Raw genomic sequence first — 19,027 nt, 5'->3', positions numbered from 1 at the left:
AATTTTTGGTTCATTTATAGAAGCAAGTTTAACTACTGTGTTTCTACAGTGTTGAAATCACAGGAAAAGTTTAAATCTTGATGCTGTGAATTATATATTTTTAAAAAGTAATTATATTAAAACCAAATGGATCCAAACCAATAACTTTACCAAAGTTCTAAACATGAGGAATATTTCTGATAGACATTGATAAAAGATTGAAAAACCTGAATGGTATGAAAGGGGCTTTAAACTTTGGTTATCTACAAGAGACACTCATTTCTGATAATAGGACAGTGATTCTTCTTTGAGGCGTGAATGCAGCTGCGTATAAGTACACAAGTACACACGTTTAAACATAGTTACACACAGTTACTAGCTGTTAAAGGAAGGAGTATTAGTTTCCCTGGGGTTCCCAAGAGACTCTGAATACTCTACTTCTTGAATCCAACATTTTCTTAACAGAAAACTAAAGTTGTTTAACATAAATAATGGAGAAAATGGTTACAAATGTTGAAACAGAATATATCCTTATTTACATGCTAGCAAACAAGAATGCAGCTTCAACCCAAAGTCAACCGTGAAGTCTATAGGAGGGACATGAGTATATGAACAACACTTAATTTGAGCAGTTATAAGAATGTACTGTTTGTAGAAATATAGGATTGAGTTCACCTATTAACCCTGTGATGCTGTTTGCTTGACATTGCTCAAGGAATTGTAAAGATTGACTTCACTATACATCCACAGTTCAAAGGCACATATCAAGTAGATATACTAAAGGGGGAGGCAGGGAAGATGACTTAGCTGGTAAGAGCACAACCACAGAGATCTAAGTTCAAATCCACAGAACTCGTAAAATCAAGGCATGATCATATGTGTCTGTAGCAGCAGTGCTGTGGAGGATGGGAAGTGGAGAAAGGAGGATCACTGATGCCTACTAGGCACCAGCTTTGCTTCAGGATCATTGAGAGATCCTAGCTCAAGGAAATAGGTTAGAGTGATAGATGAAGACACCTGACACCCTCCTCTGGTCTTTGCTTTGTGGGGTGTGTACAGAATCGCACATGAGTGTGAACATAACTACACATATACATCCTCACACACAAGGTTGCTAGTTTTGGCTTTATTTTTATGGTTGTAAGCACAGAAAAGTCTGCTCAGGTGAGTGAGTATGAAAGCAGTGTAACTGGAAAGACCAGAGTGAAGGACATGACAGCTTTCAAGTGTGACTGTCCTCACTGTAGACACTTCACAGTCTGCACTGTATCACTGCTCCGTGCTCTGGGGCTAATCCACTTCCTGTGCAAGAAGCCAGGAAGATACGGCTTCATAGACAGGATGACAACAGCCCAGCATATAGTCCACATGAAGGTGCCTACAAACTGTGAGCTCCTGTTGCTTTAAATTGGAGTGATAAGAAATCATTATTATGTAAAAGTAAAAGCAGATCATTTCAGTAACAGAATTATTCACGTTCGTCATCTCCTCAAATACATAAAAAGAGTCTTAGGAGGGAAAATTATGTCAGTTATGTGTCCTGATTATTTTTAGCACCTAAAAATGAAAACAAAATAGTTGTCAAAATATTTTAAAGAATTAATAAATGGATGAATAAATGAGTGAATTATGTGAAGGTTGGCAAGATGACAATAAATAAAACACATAAAATCTGCATGTAGCATGAATTTTTTGATTCTGTTTTTATTTGGTTCATTTTTAGGTTACAAAATACAAACAAGCATTTCTTGAGCAAAAGACTGGTTACTGTACAATTTTAAGCAAAATATTAGTAGATTATTAAAATGCCAGAAGTATGAACTGCAGCATATGAGAACTCCAAAGTAGATGACGTTTGTGACAATATGGTAGTTTTTGAAAACCATGAAAAACATTTTAATAAAATCACATTATTTTTTTGACTGTAGATGATGTTACTTTCATTCCATTTTCTTATTACTTATTTTTATAAGAAAAATGCCATCTAACATAAAATCTAGTTAGTAAGAAGATTCCTTTCCTTATTTTTTATTTTTATAGCTGTTGGATTAAACCCAGGGTCTTGTGCATGACTGACAAGTGAGCTAAATGAAATCCTACCAGCACCCTTTTTCAGTTGTTACTTTCGTACATTTTTTCCTCCTAACATTTATAAACTCTTCAAGTGTGCATATTGTAAGCATATAGAAACTAAGCAATAAAATATATAATTCAGTGGATTTATTTTCCTGCAATCATGCAGTTCCTTAATGGCCATGTATAAAATCATATGTCTTAATGTTCCATTACATCAAAATGGAAGGATAACCTTGATGATACAACCTTAATAGAAAACAAGACATCTGAGGACCCACACAGATTCACTCATGGACTGTGTCACTCAAACAGTGAATTTATAAATACATGACTCATGTCTTTGCTGAGTACCCTGGGCTAGGGATGGGATCCTATGCTTGCTCTGTAGCTCTTTTTTTCTTCCTGTTTTTTTTTTGTTGTTAATTTGTCTTTTGAATATGGGATACCCCTCTTATGAAGGAGTCCCTTGTATCAATTCAGTAGGAGTTTGGGCTTTCCTTTTCCTACAACTGTCAGAGACTTGTACAACAATCTTGCCATTATTAATACAATTGCTGTTTTGAACAAAACAACTTGGACAACAGACTGCAGCAGCTACAGCTATTCAAGTGGAACATCAAATGTTTCCTCTCCAGAGTGGAAGGTGAGAGGGACTTAGGGAAACTCCTGGGGTGATGTTACTCCCTCCCATGGATATAAGCTCTGTCTGTCACTTTTCCTAAAGGTCTTGAAGTTCTTGTACTAGCACACAATTCACAGAGCCCCACCCACTATGTGTTTTGCATTTCTCTTTGTCTTCTTTCAACTTTTTGTTATACAGAGAGAAAGAGCTATCCTACAAAGACCTTTTTGTGTTCAGGTGTGTTAAGATTTCTGTTCTTAGAAATTTTGCCTAGAACTTTTCGTATGCTGTTCTATATTCCCTGTATGTTTTACTCCATAAGATAATTGTGTTAATTGTGTCTCACTTTCTTTGCTTAGTGTTGCTTCAGGTGCCAGTTGTAATCTGTCTTACACATGCAATAACCTGTGGCTTTTCATTCAATCTAAATATTTTTGTTGGTCTTACTCTGATAGAATGTCTCATCAACTAGCCTAGTTTCCTTCAGTATACCAGTGTGCATCATTATACCAAGTTTACTAAAGTTTTTGGTACATGTTTTTCTGCTGCCTGATTTTGATACTTCTTTTCTGTGTTATTTTTTTCTTTGACTATATGTTAGTTCTTGAACAATGTTGTCACTCATTGCTCTATTCCCTTTTTGCTTAGTATGTATATTGTCTTTCATATTCCTTGATGGCTACAGTAACATTACAGGACAGATGTTGGGAAACGAATAGTGTTTAATGCTCATATTGGTGTACGAATCAGATGCATCAACCAAGGGATGATACGTAGAGAATGAAGAGGATTCTTGTGCAAATGAATTTATATAAGTTTAATATCTGCTTTACAATAGAATAGGAATTTTTTCAAGTTTATTTGTATGTATGAATGAGATAGTCACAACTTTTTAGAATATTTACATTACTACAGCATCAATTACAAATGAAAGCAATTTTATACCATCTCCTAACAACTGTCATATAACTAAGTGAAACCTAAATTATTGAGGTAAAAAATGAAAGGGGTCGTGATGTAAATAAATTCATACTTATGAACTAGTACATATGTATAAAATTATTAGTCTTCTCAGTTCCACGAATTTGAGGAATATCTAACTATGTAAGGTTATTATGTAACTGTTTAGTTGTAGGAAAATGTGTGTAGGTGCCTATACTGGCATCCTTTGGAATATTTAATGAAATTCATACCTTATGCAAAATTTAAGATAATATTTGTGAGTGAGAATTTAAAAAATGTGCTTGTCAGAAATTAAATGGTTAAAACTTAATATGCAAACAGTTAAAATAGTGCAAATACATGTATTTATTTTGATGTCAGCCCATGAGAATTCTGTTTTCTCCAGGATCAACTATGGAGAACTTCATTCCATAATGTGTAAGGTGTACAGCATCTGCATGAAGCTCAACTGTGCAGTCTTGCAAACTGTAAGACTTTTGTGAAGAAAACTGCAAACCAGCTCATTAGCAAATCTTGATGTGTACTTGACATTGTACATAAGTTTATTAAATTACTGTGTTATGAATTTTCAAGAATCAGGTAGACATATATTAGAAGACTGCATTAACACATCTTTACCACTATTGTGAAAATTGGAACATCCTCTTGGAAGCAATGCATGGTGTCCTACAGTACATATTATTAACTACTTTAAGTGTGGAACTGATAGTAGGAAATTTAGGCAATGCATTCATAGTTCTAGTGAACATCATGGACTGGGTAAAGAAGAAAAAGATATCTTTCATAGATCAGATCTTCACTGCGCTGGCAATTTCCAGAATTTGTTTGCTCTTGTCACTAATTGAAAGTTTTTTCATATCTGAACTGTATCCACCCTTAATAATAACTAGAGGAATTGTGAGACAAATTAGTATGTTCTGGACAGTAACCAATCATTTCAGCATTTGGCTTGCTACATGTCTCAGCATCTTTTATTTTCTCAAGATAGCTATTTTTTCAAGCTCTATTTTTCTTCACCTAAAGTGGAGAGTAAAAAGCACGGTTTCAGCGACACTGTTGACATCTCTGCTCTTCTTGTTTTTAAACATCTTAGTCATAAACACACATGTTGGTACCTTGGTTGATGGAATTGAAGCAAAGGCATTCTCCAGTGCTATCTTAAGTAACTCTACTCAATTTTCCAGAAATGTTTTACTCACCAACACTATATTTACACTCATTCCCTTCACTGTGACACTGACAATGTTTCTCCTGCTCATCTTCTCTCTGTGGAGACATCTGAAGAGCATGCAACACAGCATCAAAGGCTCCAGAGATGTCAGCTCCACAGCCCATGTAAAGGCCTTGCAAATGGTGGTCACCTTCCTGTTACTGTATGCTATTTTTTGTCTGTCCCTCCTTTTGGAGTTTTGTAGCTTTGAATTTCATCAGAAAAATGCAATTGCTATATTTTTCTGTGCCACTGGAATTGCTTTCCCTTCAGGCCACTCATACGTCATGATTCTGGGGAACAGTAAGCTTAGACGGACATTTCTTTCCATGGTGTGGTGGCTGAGGTACAGGCTCAGTGAGGTGGAGCCCTCAGGTTCCTAAAGCATAAGGTGGGCATCTTTTGCTTTTAGAGCAGCATCAGTCCTAAGAAATTATTTTTCTATAGAATTGTACTTTCTATACTTCCCTTGCAGCATTGTGAATTTGGCAAAATTTTGTGTAGATTAGGTACTAACCAAACTATGACAGCCCTGGAAAAAAATAAGGAAATATCTATATTGTTCTACAGGATAGATATGAAATATGGACTAAATAAATATATGAACACAGAATATTAGCGAAATATAATATTTCACCTAGAATTAACCACTTTGACATTTTAAAATGATTCCTGTTAATATGTAAAAAACATGTGTATGTATATATGTGGCCTGCATGTGTATGTATATATATGGATCCTATGAATATTTAGAAATAAATCCTTGAGACTATTACTAGGCTTGTTTTGCCAACATTTTTCCCTTCTAACATTGTTTATTTATTCATTGTAAAAATGCTGCGTGTATTTTCTATATATCTTTCAGAGACAATTTGATGGGGCCACACGTTATAAAATGTGGACATGTGTAATGGGTAGCTACTTGAAGGAAGATGGGATAGTGCTTATATATAGCTCATTGATATTTGAAATTTTCAGCTTATTTTGTTAATATTGTATGAATGAATTCATTTATTGAAAGAATGTTAAAGGACTGAATTAGGAAACAAGAAAATGCTGCAGTGGGTAGTTGTTTGTTATTCTGTTGCTTAGAAATAATAAAAGAAAATGTGTATATATTCAGTGCTGAGATAAATTGCTCTTATTTGTAAAATATCTCCAGTTGAATCAATTTTTCGACATGGATCCGATGAATGTGAAATACTAATAGTTGAAGATGAAGCTCAGGATAAAAGACAGATTAGGTAAGGGTCAAAGTATAAATTTCTTGGTGAAAATAAGTAAATAGAGTAACTATCATAAAAAAGTGAAATACAAATAGTATAATGGTAACATTTCAAGCACAATACAATCCACAGGGCAATAAAAATAAAAGCATACAGCACAATTTTCACTAAAAGCACAAATTTAAGAGAAATTGCACATTTTTAGTATCAATATTCGAGCCTGTCCAATGGTACTGGTGGATCAGAGAACACAGCATTCAACAGGCATTTTAAACACTACAAATAACTTCACACACAATACTTAAAATGCCTGTCTGTTAGTAGCTTTCACTTCAACAGACTAGATTAATTGTCAGACATAAACAGTAGAATTCTAGCTCAGTGATCATAGATAGCTGTTTTCTTGAATAGTGTCTTGTTCTCAGCTTTGGATTGCGTGCCTGTGTGTACTTCTTGACTGTATATAATGAGGCTATAAGACATTAATTATCAGCAGATGATTGTAGAGAAGAGGAATTTTCCAAGGCGATCCCAGAGACAACAAGACACTTTAAAAAGGAAAAAAGTCTTCCACCTGAATAAAATATATCTACTGAAATAAACTGATGTTGAAGGACTATTCATGATATCTCCTGAGGACTGAAGCTCTCCAATCCCTGCATTCACCACTTGTTTTTTTTTTCTAGCTTTGGAACATGACCTGGCACTTGCTCCATAGAGCAGGCTGGCCTAGGATTCACATAGATCTGCCTGCTGCTGACTCCCAAGTGCTGGAATTAAAGGCACATTCCACCACCACCTGGCATACACTAATTTTTTTTTAACTTTGTAACTTTAAAACTTTTTCTTTGCTGCCTGAAATCCATACTACATGCACTCAAATTTCATAGAGGCTAGACAAGAGGAAAAGCTTGCAAAATAGTGAAACAGAGTATGCCTTTATTTGCATGCTAGTAAATGAGAAATCAGCCTAACTTCAGCATTAGCAGTTGCAGACTAGAGCTTTCAGTGAAGGTGTACAGTGCATGGTTAGAGATGTTTGGGGATAATACATTTTTTTCTGTGAAATCAGCCTTGAACTTGTGGTTTGTCTTAGTTGATGTTGCTTTCCTTCTTAACATTGTCTACAGTATAGAAAAGTCAATAGAACATTATTCATACTGAAATGTCTTGGTGTGTGTGTGTGTGTGTGTGTGTGTGTGTGTATGTTTAACAAAAATTATGAAGAAAATGGGTTATGAACTTGAAAGAGAACAAGGAAAGGTATATGGGAGAGTTCAGAGAGAGGAAAAGGGAAGGAGAAATGCAATAAATATACTAAAACCTCAAAGGTAAATGAAAAAAATGAATAAAAAGGCACTGAACTTCACTGCCCACCTAGAAACTGGGTATTGCTAGAATATATTGTCAGGAAATTATCAATTATAACCAGTAACATAGGCTTAGTTTATACTTTTCCCCTGACTCAAGGTTATTACTGAGCATATTTTCCATCCAGTTAGTGGGAGAATTTGGTTTTGGAAAATCTGCCAATGTCTTCATAGTATTCAAAAATGACTTGGATTTTAGAAAAATAAGTCCCTGGTGATAGAATTGTTACTCTTTGGGCCATCTCCAGAATTGCTTCCTTAGGGCAAGTTAACACACTGTATTCAACTGTAGTTCTTCTGGGTTCAAATAATGAACAAGTGAAGAAGGGTGTCCTTGTAGCCCATGGTGGAAGTAACCCTTGTAACACCTGGTGTGCTAATAGCCTCAGCTTGCTTTGTTTGTTCAAGACGGCCAAATTCTTCAATCCTTCATCTCTCTACCTAAAAAGGAGGGATAACAATTTGCTCTGACGACATACAGGAAATTTTGGTTTTGCCTTTTCTTTGAATCTTTTATTTTAAGAATATTTTTATTAATTCTTTGAAAATTTAATGCAGTGTACATTGAACATGTTAGCTTACTCCTCCAGCTGCACCCATAACTGTCCTCTCCACTGTGCTCTATTTTGACACCCAAACTTTAATTTCTCTTTACCCCCACACACAGAGTCCACTTTTTGTTGCTAAAGTAGTGTGAGAAGGGGTCTGCCCCCTTTCATGGTTGAGCCATCAACATCACAAAAGAAAACTACTGACTCTTCTTCTCCCAGCAGGCATCAATGCCTGCAGCTTCTCAGTTGGAGGTGGTATCTTGTGGCCACCTACCTCCCTCTGTGTTGGAATTTTTTTCTGGCTTGAGCTTGTTCAGATTTTGCGCAAGTTGTTACAATTGCTGTGAGTTCATGTATGCATTTGTCCTGACATATCAGTTTTCTTTCTGTCATTCTCTATTTCTGTCTTTTACAATTTTCCCTTGTCCCCTTCCGTGAAAATCCCCTAGGCTTTAGGGGAAGCCTGTGCTTAATTTAGAGCTGAGAAATCCACAGTCTTTTGTTCTTTACATATTGGCTGGTAAGGCTCTCTGTATTCATTGCCTTTACTGCAAGGAGAAGCTTCTCTGATGGGGATTGAGATATGCTGTGATCTAAGGATATGGCAACAAGTCATTAGAAGTCTTTAAATTTATTTGGTAGGTCTTTGAACATTTAATACAACATATTTTGATCATTTTCACCTCTCTCCAGTTCTTTTCGAACCTCCATACCCTCTATTCACCCATCTTTATATTCTTCTTCCTTTCTGAGGGAATAATCTATCATATTTCTCTTGAGATGAAATATGTGGGGACTATTCTTGGTGCTGTTGTTATCTTGTCTGAGTAAGTCTGGCAGTCCTAGGAACTGCTGTTTATGTGGAACCCTACTGGTCATGCATACCAAAAGATGGAGAGAAGCTCAGGGACACTCATTAGGGTGGTACATGTTGCTACCTCCTAGTAGGCACAAGTTCTCTCACTTTTAAAAAGACCTTGTAGGTCAGGTAGCAGCACCCTCTCCATACTGCCCCACCCTCAGAATGCTTTGCATTTTCCTTCTACTCCTTTCTATTTTTTTTTTTTTTTGTTGTTGTTGTTGTATGAAAGGAGCCAGGTCAGGAGGACATTTCTGTCTCTGAAATGATGGTATGCTTACACTTCTGTTCATAATACCTTCCCTTAAAACTTTTCACATGACTACATACTTTATCTTCCCCGGTCTTTGTCTTTATTTGTTCTTTAACTGTTCTTTAATTGTGGGGGCATTTGCTCCAGGGGAATGAGGCTGTGCTTCATTTTCCACACTGGAGTACCTCATGTCTTGCCTGTAACTTATAAAGGTTTTGTTTTAAACTATGTCTTATTTTTACCCCAGGCTTGTTTGGATTAGTTATCTTCATGCATCTATCTCTTCACTGTTAGGTTAAGTTTACCACTGTCTACCACCATACCAATTTTACTGTTGCCTTTGACACCTATTTTTCTGCTGTTTTTGCTGTTTCTATTTGCTTTGAGTCATTGATTCTTTGACTACCCTTGATTCCTGAGGAAATTTAATGCCATGCTTCATTTCCTGCTTCTTTAGGTCATGTATCATCCTCCATGAATATGATGTTGGTAATGGAGCAGATATTGCTGCAAAGAGGAGACAGATGATTATATCTGAATGTCCTAGTTGATAAGAGTGGCAAATGTACTAACAAAGGGAGATACAACAAATAGGAAAGATCCTTGGTGTGTATATAAATTCATTGAAATTTTTTGTTTGGTAGTATGATAGGACAATCTCCAAATGTGCACATGTACAGACATGAAAGAAACACAATTTTAGAGAATATTTATGCTTTTATTACTCTGAAACTACTTTATATAGCATCTTGACAACTACAGCAGTATAATCATGAGTTATATGCACAAAACCACTAATGTTAAAACATTTTTTTAATGGAGAGTCAACGGCATTTGTATGCTTTTCTTCTAGTGGGTAGCAGTGTGTGTGCATGCATGACTCTGTAAAAAGTAAGGCGATTATTATTCTTAGTACAGAATATCTGAGCGACAATGATACCTATGAGACTTTTTGGCAATTCTGATAGCTTGCTGTAAGAACCTTTGGAAACATTCATAGTTCTCTGGACAAATATCATTTTGATGTATTTAATATTGTTTTTCTTCTATATGTCCATCTGGATTTGATTTCCAGCTATGAGTTACAATTCTCTTGCATTATGTGATCTAGAAATAAAATATTCAGACTAAAGTATGCATAAAGAAAAATTTGCAAAAACAATACATATAAGTACATCTTTATTTTGATGATAGCACAGTGTTTCTTCCACAGCTACAAAAAGAGACCCCAGGGTGCCCTGTGTAAGGCACATAATATCTGGATGAAGTCTAGCTTAGCTGCCTTGGAAATTGTAAAATGTTGTACAGAAAACTGTGAACCAAATTATTAGTGAATCTTTATTTGATTGAAACTGTATATAGGTGCTCATGACAGTGAATACTTTGAGGGTTCAAGAATTTCATAGCACTTTAGAAGACTAATTAATGCATCTTCAACAGTGTATCATGAACTGAAGCATCCTTCTAGTGACAATGAGTTATATCCTACATGCCACATTAACATTTATTTTAAGTGTGGAATTCATAATAGGAAATTTAGGAAATGTGTTCATGGCACTGGTGAACATTATGGACTTGGTCAAGAGAAGAAAGATCTCTTCAGTGGATCAGATTCTCACTGGTCTGGCCATCTCCAGAATCGGTCTGTTCTGGTCATTAGCTGCAAGTTTATTGGTTTCATCCATCTACACAACTTTAATGATACCTGGAAAATTGATGAGAACTATCAACATTTTTTGGACAGTGACCAATCATTTCAGCGTCTGGCTTGCTACATGTCTCAGCATCTTTTATTTTCTCAAGATAGCTAATTTTTCAAACTATATTTTTCTTTATCTCAAGTGGAGAGTAAAAAAAGTGGTATCATTGACACTGCTGGTATCTTTGCTCATCTTGTTTGTAAACACTTTAGTCATAAACAGATGTGTTGATATTTGGATTGATGGACATGAAGCAAATATGTCCTACAGTGCTATCTCTAGTAACTCTGTTCAGTTTTCTAGACTCATTTTACTTGTTAACACTATGTTTACAGTCATTCCCTTCACTGTGACCCTGACAATGTTTCTCCTCCTCATCTTCTCCCTGTGGAGACATCTGAAGAACATGCAGCTCCATGCCAAAGGTTCCAGAGATGCCAGCACCACAGCCCACGTAAAGGCCTTGCAAACTGTGGTTGCCTTCCTGTTACTGTACACAGCTTTCTTTCTGTCTCTTCTTTCACTATGTTGGAATGTTGACTTTAAGCATAAAAGTCTCATAGTTTTGTTTTTACTGTCAATGGGACTGGCTTTTCCCTCGGCCCATTCATGTGTCCTGATTCTAGAGAACAGGAAGCTGAGTCAATCCTTGCTTTCTGTGCTGAGGTGGCTGAAGTGCAGGCTCAAAGATCCAAAACGGTCTGCTCCCTAAAGCATATTGGGGATCAGCTAATTACTCTAGAAAAAAATCAGTGGATAGTTCTCATGTGTTGGGAATGGTAAGGGTGGAGATACTCTTTCAAGCAAAGGGTTTGCTAGAGATGCAGATAGTATTGAGGTATCTATTATGATGAGAGACACTGCAAGCCAGTCTAAAATGTGGCTAACATCCATGTCAGCAAGTAAGGAATCGGGAAAGCATTGTATCTTGCATGTGTGCACCTGGGATTAGCTGACACCATCTAACTCACTAGACAGGAATATTATCCTTTTCTGTATTTCTGGCTGAGTAGGTATGATAGAATGACACTGCTAGAAAAAGGATCTAAGAATATCAGTATGTGATGTAACAGTTGCTATTTGTTTGGCCTGCACCTCTTCTAGGGTGTTACTAATGGTCAATTCCAAGGACATGGGGTGAACTGGGCTCTTATGAGAGCTGCGAGGAGAGAAAGAAAGCCTGCATGCTGTAGTTCCCACATCTGCTAATCAGCAGCACTGAAAGGGAATAGAGTCTGCAGTGGGTGTGGGGCATAAAATAAGGAAGTCTTTTATGCATAAACTTGCACTTTCAAAATTGTTCAGGTGTGTGTAACATTAGGATTTAGAAGATTCTGGGTAGATTAAGCACACATCACAGCTCTGCAGAAAAGATGCAAGCATGTGCATTGCTACACAAAGACATGAATTTGAACCACTTAAACATAAGTACTGGAATCATTATTTTATTTTATTTTAAAAGTTTTACTAAACTTTTAAAGATTTAAAAATGATCAATGAATAACATGTGAGATATGTATCTTTAGTGAAGCTCTAAAAATGGAAAACTGTAATTGTGTCAATATATGGATAATGTTTATTTTCTAAAATGTCACATAATAAAGTATAAAATATAGTCTCAGACATAAGATGAATTTAATTCATTTTTTTCAGAATTTAAAAACCTTAAAAAAGAAATTCTGAACCAGTGAGTAATCACTTTTACCTTTCAAAGTATTTCCTTCCACTTTCAAGAGGTTCTGAGGATGGAATTTATTCCAAAAAATTTTTCTGTCATCTTCATACACATGTACCAGTAGAGCTGTGAGTGGCAAACATGCACGCACACACACACACACACACACACACACACACACATACACACACACACAACCCAATTGAAAAATAAAAATACTTTCAGTTTATCCTGTTTCCTGTGTATATTATTTAACTTAGTAATCAAGAATTCTTAAAGCATGTTTTTCACTGGGAAATGCATTGCAATTTTCTATGTATGTATCATAATACATTTTAGTTTTTATGCTCATAAATGCCAAGTGTGCCTATGATAGTGTCTTTGTCAAATATCATGGTAGGAATTTGGTGGTAGTATTTTATTTTATATAATCATGTACTGAATTTTTCTCAGGTGGCAAAAAACAAGTTAGCATAAGCATGAAAATTTAGACTAATATAGAAGTGACTAACATTTAACTAACACAAACTTTGTTGTACATGTATAAGTATAGAAATGTAGGCAAAATATACACAAACTTAATCAAATAGGTGAATTATTTAAAATAATTTGGGTCAGAGAAGGGAAGTTTAGATTGCTTAGCATGCCTGAGTGGTCACATGCCTTTTGCTGCAAGCCCTTAGTAAGGGACCATTGAGAATTTTTAGAAAATGTGAGATTGTTTCTTCAATGCTTATTTTGACACAAAAGTACCTTTAGACTCCTAAGTTTATGTTTGGCCTAGATTTTATCTTCAGTAAAACTTTTTAAACCTATAAATTTAAAAAAATGTGAATGTATTTCGTGTGTGTGTGTGTGTGTGTGTGTGTGTGTGTGTGTGTGTGTGTATGTGTTTGGAGATAATTGTAGAAACAGATGATTTCAAATGAGAATTGAGTCATAGGCATCTACCAAAGGAAGATGTTATATTTGTTTTTTGTTTGTTTGTTTTTTGCTTTATGAGACAGGGTTTCTCTGTATTGTTTTGGAGGCCGGTGGACCAGCCCGGCCTCGAACTCACAGAGATCTGCCTGCCTCTGCCTCCCGAGTGCTGGGATTAAAGGCGTGCGCCACCACTGACCGGCTAAGATGTTATATTGTTAATTTACAGATCATTTGTCATTCACAATGGCGGAATGCTGCTTCTCTTGTATAGAAACCAACTTTCCTTGGAGTTAATTAGAGCAATAATCTTTACAGTGGGAGGCTGTCACACAAATTCAGATGAAGTATCTAGGAGAAGAAGCTGCTCACAGTAATAGCTGAAATCTGGTGGGAAAAACACAGAAAAGAATGATAAATCTTTGTGCTTGACTTATGCCTCCTGGTTTCTTTCTGTGATACTTAATAACTTAATTTTGTACGGAAAGCTTAGGTATGACTTTTGTTGGATACATTGGTATCTGTGTTGTTATTTTTCTTATTTCTGTGACAAAATGCCTGGCAAAAGCAATTTGAGGAAGAAATGAGAACTTGTTTTGACTGACATTTTGAAGGTACACCTTATCATGGCAGGGAAGGCATGACTATGGGACAGACAGGGAACTGGTCACGTTGTATGCATAGCCAGGAAGCAGAGATAAATGCTGGTGCTTTGCTTGCCTTCTCATTTTCTAGGTCAGGAACTAGAATCATGGATATTGTGACTCACAGTGAGAGTGAGATTCCCTACCTCAGGTAACCTGAGGTAAAATGCCTCGCTTACACATGCCCCGAGATTTGTCTCCTGGGTGATTTCTAGATCCTGCCAAGAGGGCGGTTACTATCAACCTTCTCAGAAATGCTTGTTGAGTAAAGTAGGATACGAATTTTGTGCCTAAAGCTTGTTCTCTTGTCTTTTGTGGATACACAATAATACCACCTGCAAATAATTATTCTTGTGGCTTATTTAGCTAAATAATACTCTTAAGTACGTATCCTTTTTGTTTGGTTTATGGTATGAAATGGCTTAAACATGCAAAGTGGGCTGGGCAGTGGTGGCGCACGCCTTTAATCCCAGCACTCGGGAGGCAGAGGCAGGCGGATCTCTGTGAGTTCGAGGCCAGGCTGGACCGATAGCCTCCGAAACAATACAGAGAAACCTTGTCTCGTAAAAACCAAAAAAAAAAAAAAAACATGCAAAGTGTTAAGTATTTGTATGCAGTTGATAAGAGAGGGAACTGCTTCAACTGTCTGCAGGATGTTCAGAGAGCTGCAGTGATGCAACTTCTATGAGTTGTCAACACCCAGGTGGGTGGTGGGTGGACTTTCAGGGATGAAACTGCCCTTATGACTCCATGCTCTTGTAAGTAACCCTCACCCATGTCCCTGCAAGTAATCCAAAAAACTTCAATGGTTCATTGAACTGGACTTGAATGGAGTTGTTTCTTTGTTCTGTTGTGGGTGCCCCTTCCCTGGAGTAAATAGGCATCAGTTGATATCTCACTAGGAAAAGTCAGATAAGAAGTTATATTACACAGCATTAAGACCACCAAGGTAAAAGTCAAATTCAAAAAAATGTCTAAAAGTTATAGTCGTAGAAAGAATATTCACATGAGAAATCTTTTTAGAAAGTTGCATACTGGAAGGAAAACTGACTGATACTCCTAAAGTGCTGAAGACTGTAACTGTAAACTTAATTTGTAAACAAAATTTGGTCTTATGCATTTAGCTACGTAGTGTCATTGCATATTAAAAACACAAAAAGATCAGTATTATTTAATGCATACCTTCTACTTGTGAATAATATTAGTGGATGGGGCACAGGAAGAATATAAGAGACAATTTGCTAGTTCTGAAACTGTATATTTCTCAAATTGCTGATATCCTAAGGTATAAATAATACCATAGAGTGAAACTGTAATCTAATAGGATCAGTGTCTGTCCACATGATAAGGGGGTAGACAGGAGGAGTAGGTAGACATAGAAGCAGGTGTGGTAGCTCACAGAAGAAGGACCCGTGGAAAGGTGATTTGCACACCCCAGCAGGGTAGTCATTGCCATGACACAAAACCAGTAGAAACTTAACCTTGTACTTCAGCCACCTGTCTGTCACTTAACAAATCTACTATGTATTAGTTTTTAAGTGGATGCTTAAGAAGAAGAGGGAAAGTGAAATATCCATTTAATAGGATGTACATATGCTGAGAAAATAAGTCTTAACTTTGTGCAATTGGCAACATAGTTGATATTTTATAATTAAAACAATTGATGTTAAATTGTCTACAATCAGGTTTACATTTTTTTACCTTTTTAAAGAATGTTTATATACTTTTAAAATATATGTCCCTTCACATCTTCCCTCTGCTCCTACCTCAAACAAAACAAAATTAGAGAGAAGAAAGGAAGAAAATAAATGAAAAAAAAATAAAAATAGGGAAACAATAAAAAATTGTCATGGAAGCTACAGTGGAACTCAACAAGTTCACATGTCATACTCCTTTGTTCATACATCTCTACTTGAAATATTCATTGCAAAGAGTCATTGGTCTGGTTCAAGACCCCTGGTCTGCACTACACAATCAATGCTGGAAACTCTCTAGGACTGTTTCAGAACATCCCACTGCCACCCTCTGTTGTGGAGATCCTGAATCTTTGGGTCTAGGTCAGGTCCTTTCACGTGTTCCAGCAAATCTTAGTTGGTTGGATGTTGGGGCAGGCCAAGTCATAACCCTGGATCTGGGCCTGGGAACTTGTAGGGCTGGTCTATCAGACGGGAGATGGGGAAAGCTTTCCCAGGCCTCTGTTAGCAGGTTGGCTCTATTGTGCTGCTCTGATGAGATACAGGGCCTGCTCTCCGAATATTGCAGCTGGTGGGGGTCAAGGATGGCTCTCCCATTCTTAGGATCACAGTGTCAGCTCTCCCAGCAGCCATCTCTAACTTCACTTCCAGATGGGCCAATGTCCCCTTCTGACCTCCTTTAGTAACAGGCATGAATACATACATGCTGCAAAATACTCATACACTGAAAATAAATATACCTAAAAATTAAAAATATCATAAATGAGTCAGAATTTATGATCTAAATATATAATTTGTACTGTATAAAATATTACTTGCAATATTAAGTTCAATAAATCTGTATTGATCTAAACTCATTGTGTGTCTACTTTTCATTGACTAATATAACGTATTTATGAATTCTGATATGTTGGACAATTTCTGTAACTTACCAGAGTTGATAAGTTGCTCAAGAATAACTAATACAGAATTCCCAGCTTCTCAGGACAAAGAAGCAGAAAGCTAAAGATTTCAAAGTCTGTTTGGTGAACTTAGTAATACTCTCTGAAAAGGCGTGTGGGATAAAGGTAAACAAGAACACAATAGTGAAATGACTGCAGGCATGGTTCAGTATCCATACTTCCCTTGGTTAATGACAGAATTATGGGGATTGTTGGTGATCACATTGCAATATTTAGGATCATTTTGTTAGAATACTGGTATAAATTTTTCATTTAATAAATTTACTGAGGCTTTTGTAATTTTTAAGCTTCTTTTCAAATTTAATTAGTATTTTTGACAATTTCATAGTGCAGTATTTACCTAATTTCCACCATCCTCCTCCCCCCTCCTACTTCTCCTATGTCTCCTCCCAAATCCCCCTTCCATCTTCAATTTATAACTTTTTTTGAATAACATTTAATTTTTCTTTCAATAGTATATATATATATATATATTCTGCTGCACCAATTTGTATTGCTCATATGTGTATGTGTTTCATCTAACGATGGGCTCTTGTGAGATTTCTACTACCCACATAATGTGTCAGTTGGGATTGCCATTGTGCAGGTCCTGTATAGCTTCTTAATATGAAGGTGAGTTCTGTACCTATAACAATGAGACAAAAGTTTATAAAAAAGTAATATCTAATGAAATACTCTCAAAGATAAAAATATAGAGCCAATTAAGATGATTAAAAGCACTTACATGCAAATAATGAATTCTATGAATTGCCAATCTAACCTCAACATTTCTCAGGAAAGATAGGATGGAGATACAGTAGATTTATCAGGAGGTTCATAAGCTAGCCATCCCAGACTACCAATGAAGTAGGAGAAACTACAAGAGAAAACCTGCCTCAGAACAAGCTAGAAGGAGAGTACCATCTCGTAAAACTTGTTCTCTGACCTTCACTATGTCATGCATGTGCCTGCAATAAAGCACACACACACACACACACACACACACACACACACACACACCAGTAATAGTTATAGTAATAAGTAAAATTTTAAAGTAGAGAGATATATAAGATAGAAGCAGGACATTCAGTAGTCAGTCTTATGCAATTAGTCTCTAGCCACATTGAGGTCAAGACCATCCTATCCCTGGTAGAGGTAAGAGCTCTCTGGTAGCTTGGCTGTGTTGATATACTATTTATGATTTATTAAAGCTTGCCTGAAGATTCAGAAATCAAAGTCGGCCTCAAGTAATAAAAGCCAAGCACACACATCTAATCCCAATAACCAGAAGCTAGGAGGTGTTAGTACACACCTTTAATCCTAAAACTCAGGATTAAGAGGTAGACGGATCGATCTGAGTTCATGGCCACCCAGGGATACATGAGATTGAATCAGTCTAAAGAGTAACAAAACACATGCCTTTAATCCCAGAACTATAGGCGTATAAAAGATTGAAGCAGGGTTTTCTTGAGTAGGAACCATTCATTCTCCAGCTACCCTGAAGATTCTCCAGCCATATTGTGGAAAGACAGCAGGATCATCCCACTCAGCCTGAGGTAGCTGTAAGAGCTAGTGGCATGCTACTTTGCTCTTCTGTTCTTCAGCTTGAAGCCCAACATCAGTCTCTGGGTTTTTTATTTTTTTGTGTTACACTTAGCTGCTTTGCTTCTCTGAATTTTAGCTTGATCTCCAATATCTGTTTCTGAGTTTTTATTATTCATGCTACAATTTCTTAACATAGTTACTGACACTTAATATGCAGAAAGATTTGTTTTACATATTGAAATGACTGAAATTATTCCAGATGATACAGAGTTGACTTTGTTATTTATTCAGTTACAAGACATAATCAGAAATAGAAATCATCCATTACACATTGCACATATTAGATCCTGTATGGGTCTACCAGGCCTTTTAGCACAAGGTAATGATTACCAAGAGCCTCAGAATTTCATTAAAAACATCATGTCAATAGTGAGGAGTTGAAAAAAGTTTGTTCTGTCATTTGGCAACAAGCCAAGGAAATTATAAACAATTGTCCTATTTATTTTTCGTACAATCAAACTCCTTTACCTTCAGGAAATAACATAAAAGGTACTCAAAGAAATGAAATTTGGCAAATGGATGTGTTTCATTTTGTGAATTTGGAAAATTAAAATATGTACACTATACCATATATGCATATTCAGAATTTCAATTGGCATGTACTTTGAGTTCTGAAAAGGCTGATTCTGTAATCACATATTTACTAGAAGTTAAGGCCATCTTGGAGATAACTGTACAAACATATATAACAAATGGTCTTCTTGCAGTCCTAGCTCAATTAATAATCAAAGCTATCTT

General features: G+C 36.3%; 2 protein-coding genes across 2 annotated transcripts; both read left to right on the top strand.

Annotated features, from left to right (window-relative positions):
* The first annotated feature begins 4,294 nt into the window (after positions 1 to 4,294).
* Positions 4,295 to 5,233, top strand: LOC101826185 (taste receptor type 2 member 140-like). The gene has a single exon (XM_005072973.1). The coding sequence runs from the start codon at positions 4,295 to 4,297 to the stop codon at positions 5,231 to 5,233; it is 939 nt and encodes a 312-aa protein (XP_005073030.1).
* Positions 5,234 to 10,582: 5,349 nt separating this feature from the next.
* LOC101825929 (taste receptor type 2 member 140-like) lies at positions 10,583 to 11,521 on the top strand. Its single transcript, XM_005072972.1, has one exon. The coding sequence runs from the start codon at positions 10,583 to 10,585 to the stop codon at positions 11,519 to 11,521; it is 939 nt and encodes a 312-aa protein (XP_005073029.1).
* Positions 11,522 to 19,027: the final 7,506 nt, after the last annotated feature.

This window comes from Mesocricetus auratus, unplaced genomic scaffold (assembly GCF_017639785.1).
Source record: "Mesocricetus auratus isolate SY011 unplaced genomic scaffold, BCM_Maur_2.0 Super-Scaffold_100001, whole genome shotgun sequence".
In the NCBI taxonomy this organism is placed as follows: domain Eukaryota; kingdom Metazoa; phylum Chordata; class Mammalia; order Rodentia; family Cricetidae; genus Mesocricetus; species Mesocricetus auratus.
This window is presented reverse-complemented; position numbering and strand designations above follow the sequence as displayed.

Coding starts and splice junctions, on each gene's coding strand:
- LOC101826185 (XM_005072973.1), top strand. CDS start 4,295: ATGCATGGTGTCCTACAGTACATATTATTAACTACTTTAAGTGTGGAA.
- LOC101825929 (XM_005072972.1), top strand. CDS start 10,583: ATGAGTTATATCCTACATGCCACATTAACATTTATTTTAAGTGTGGAA.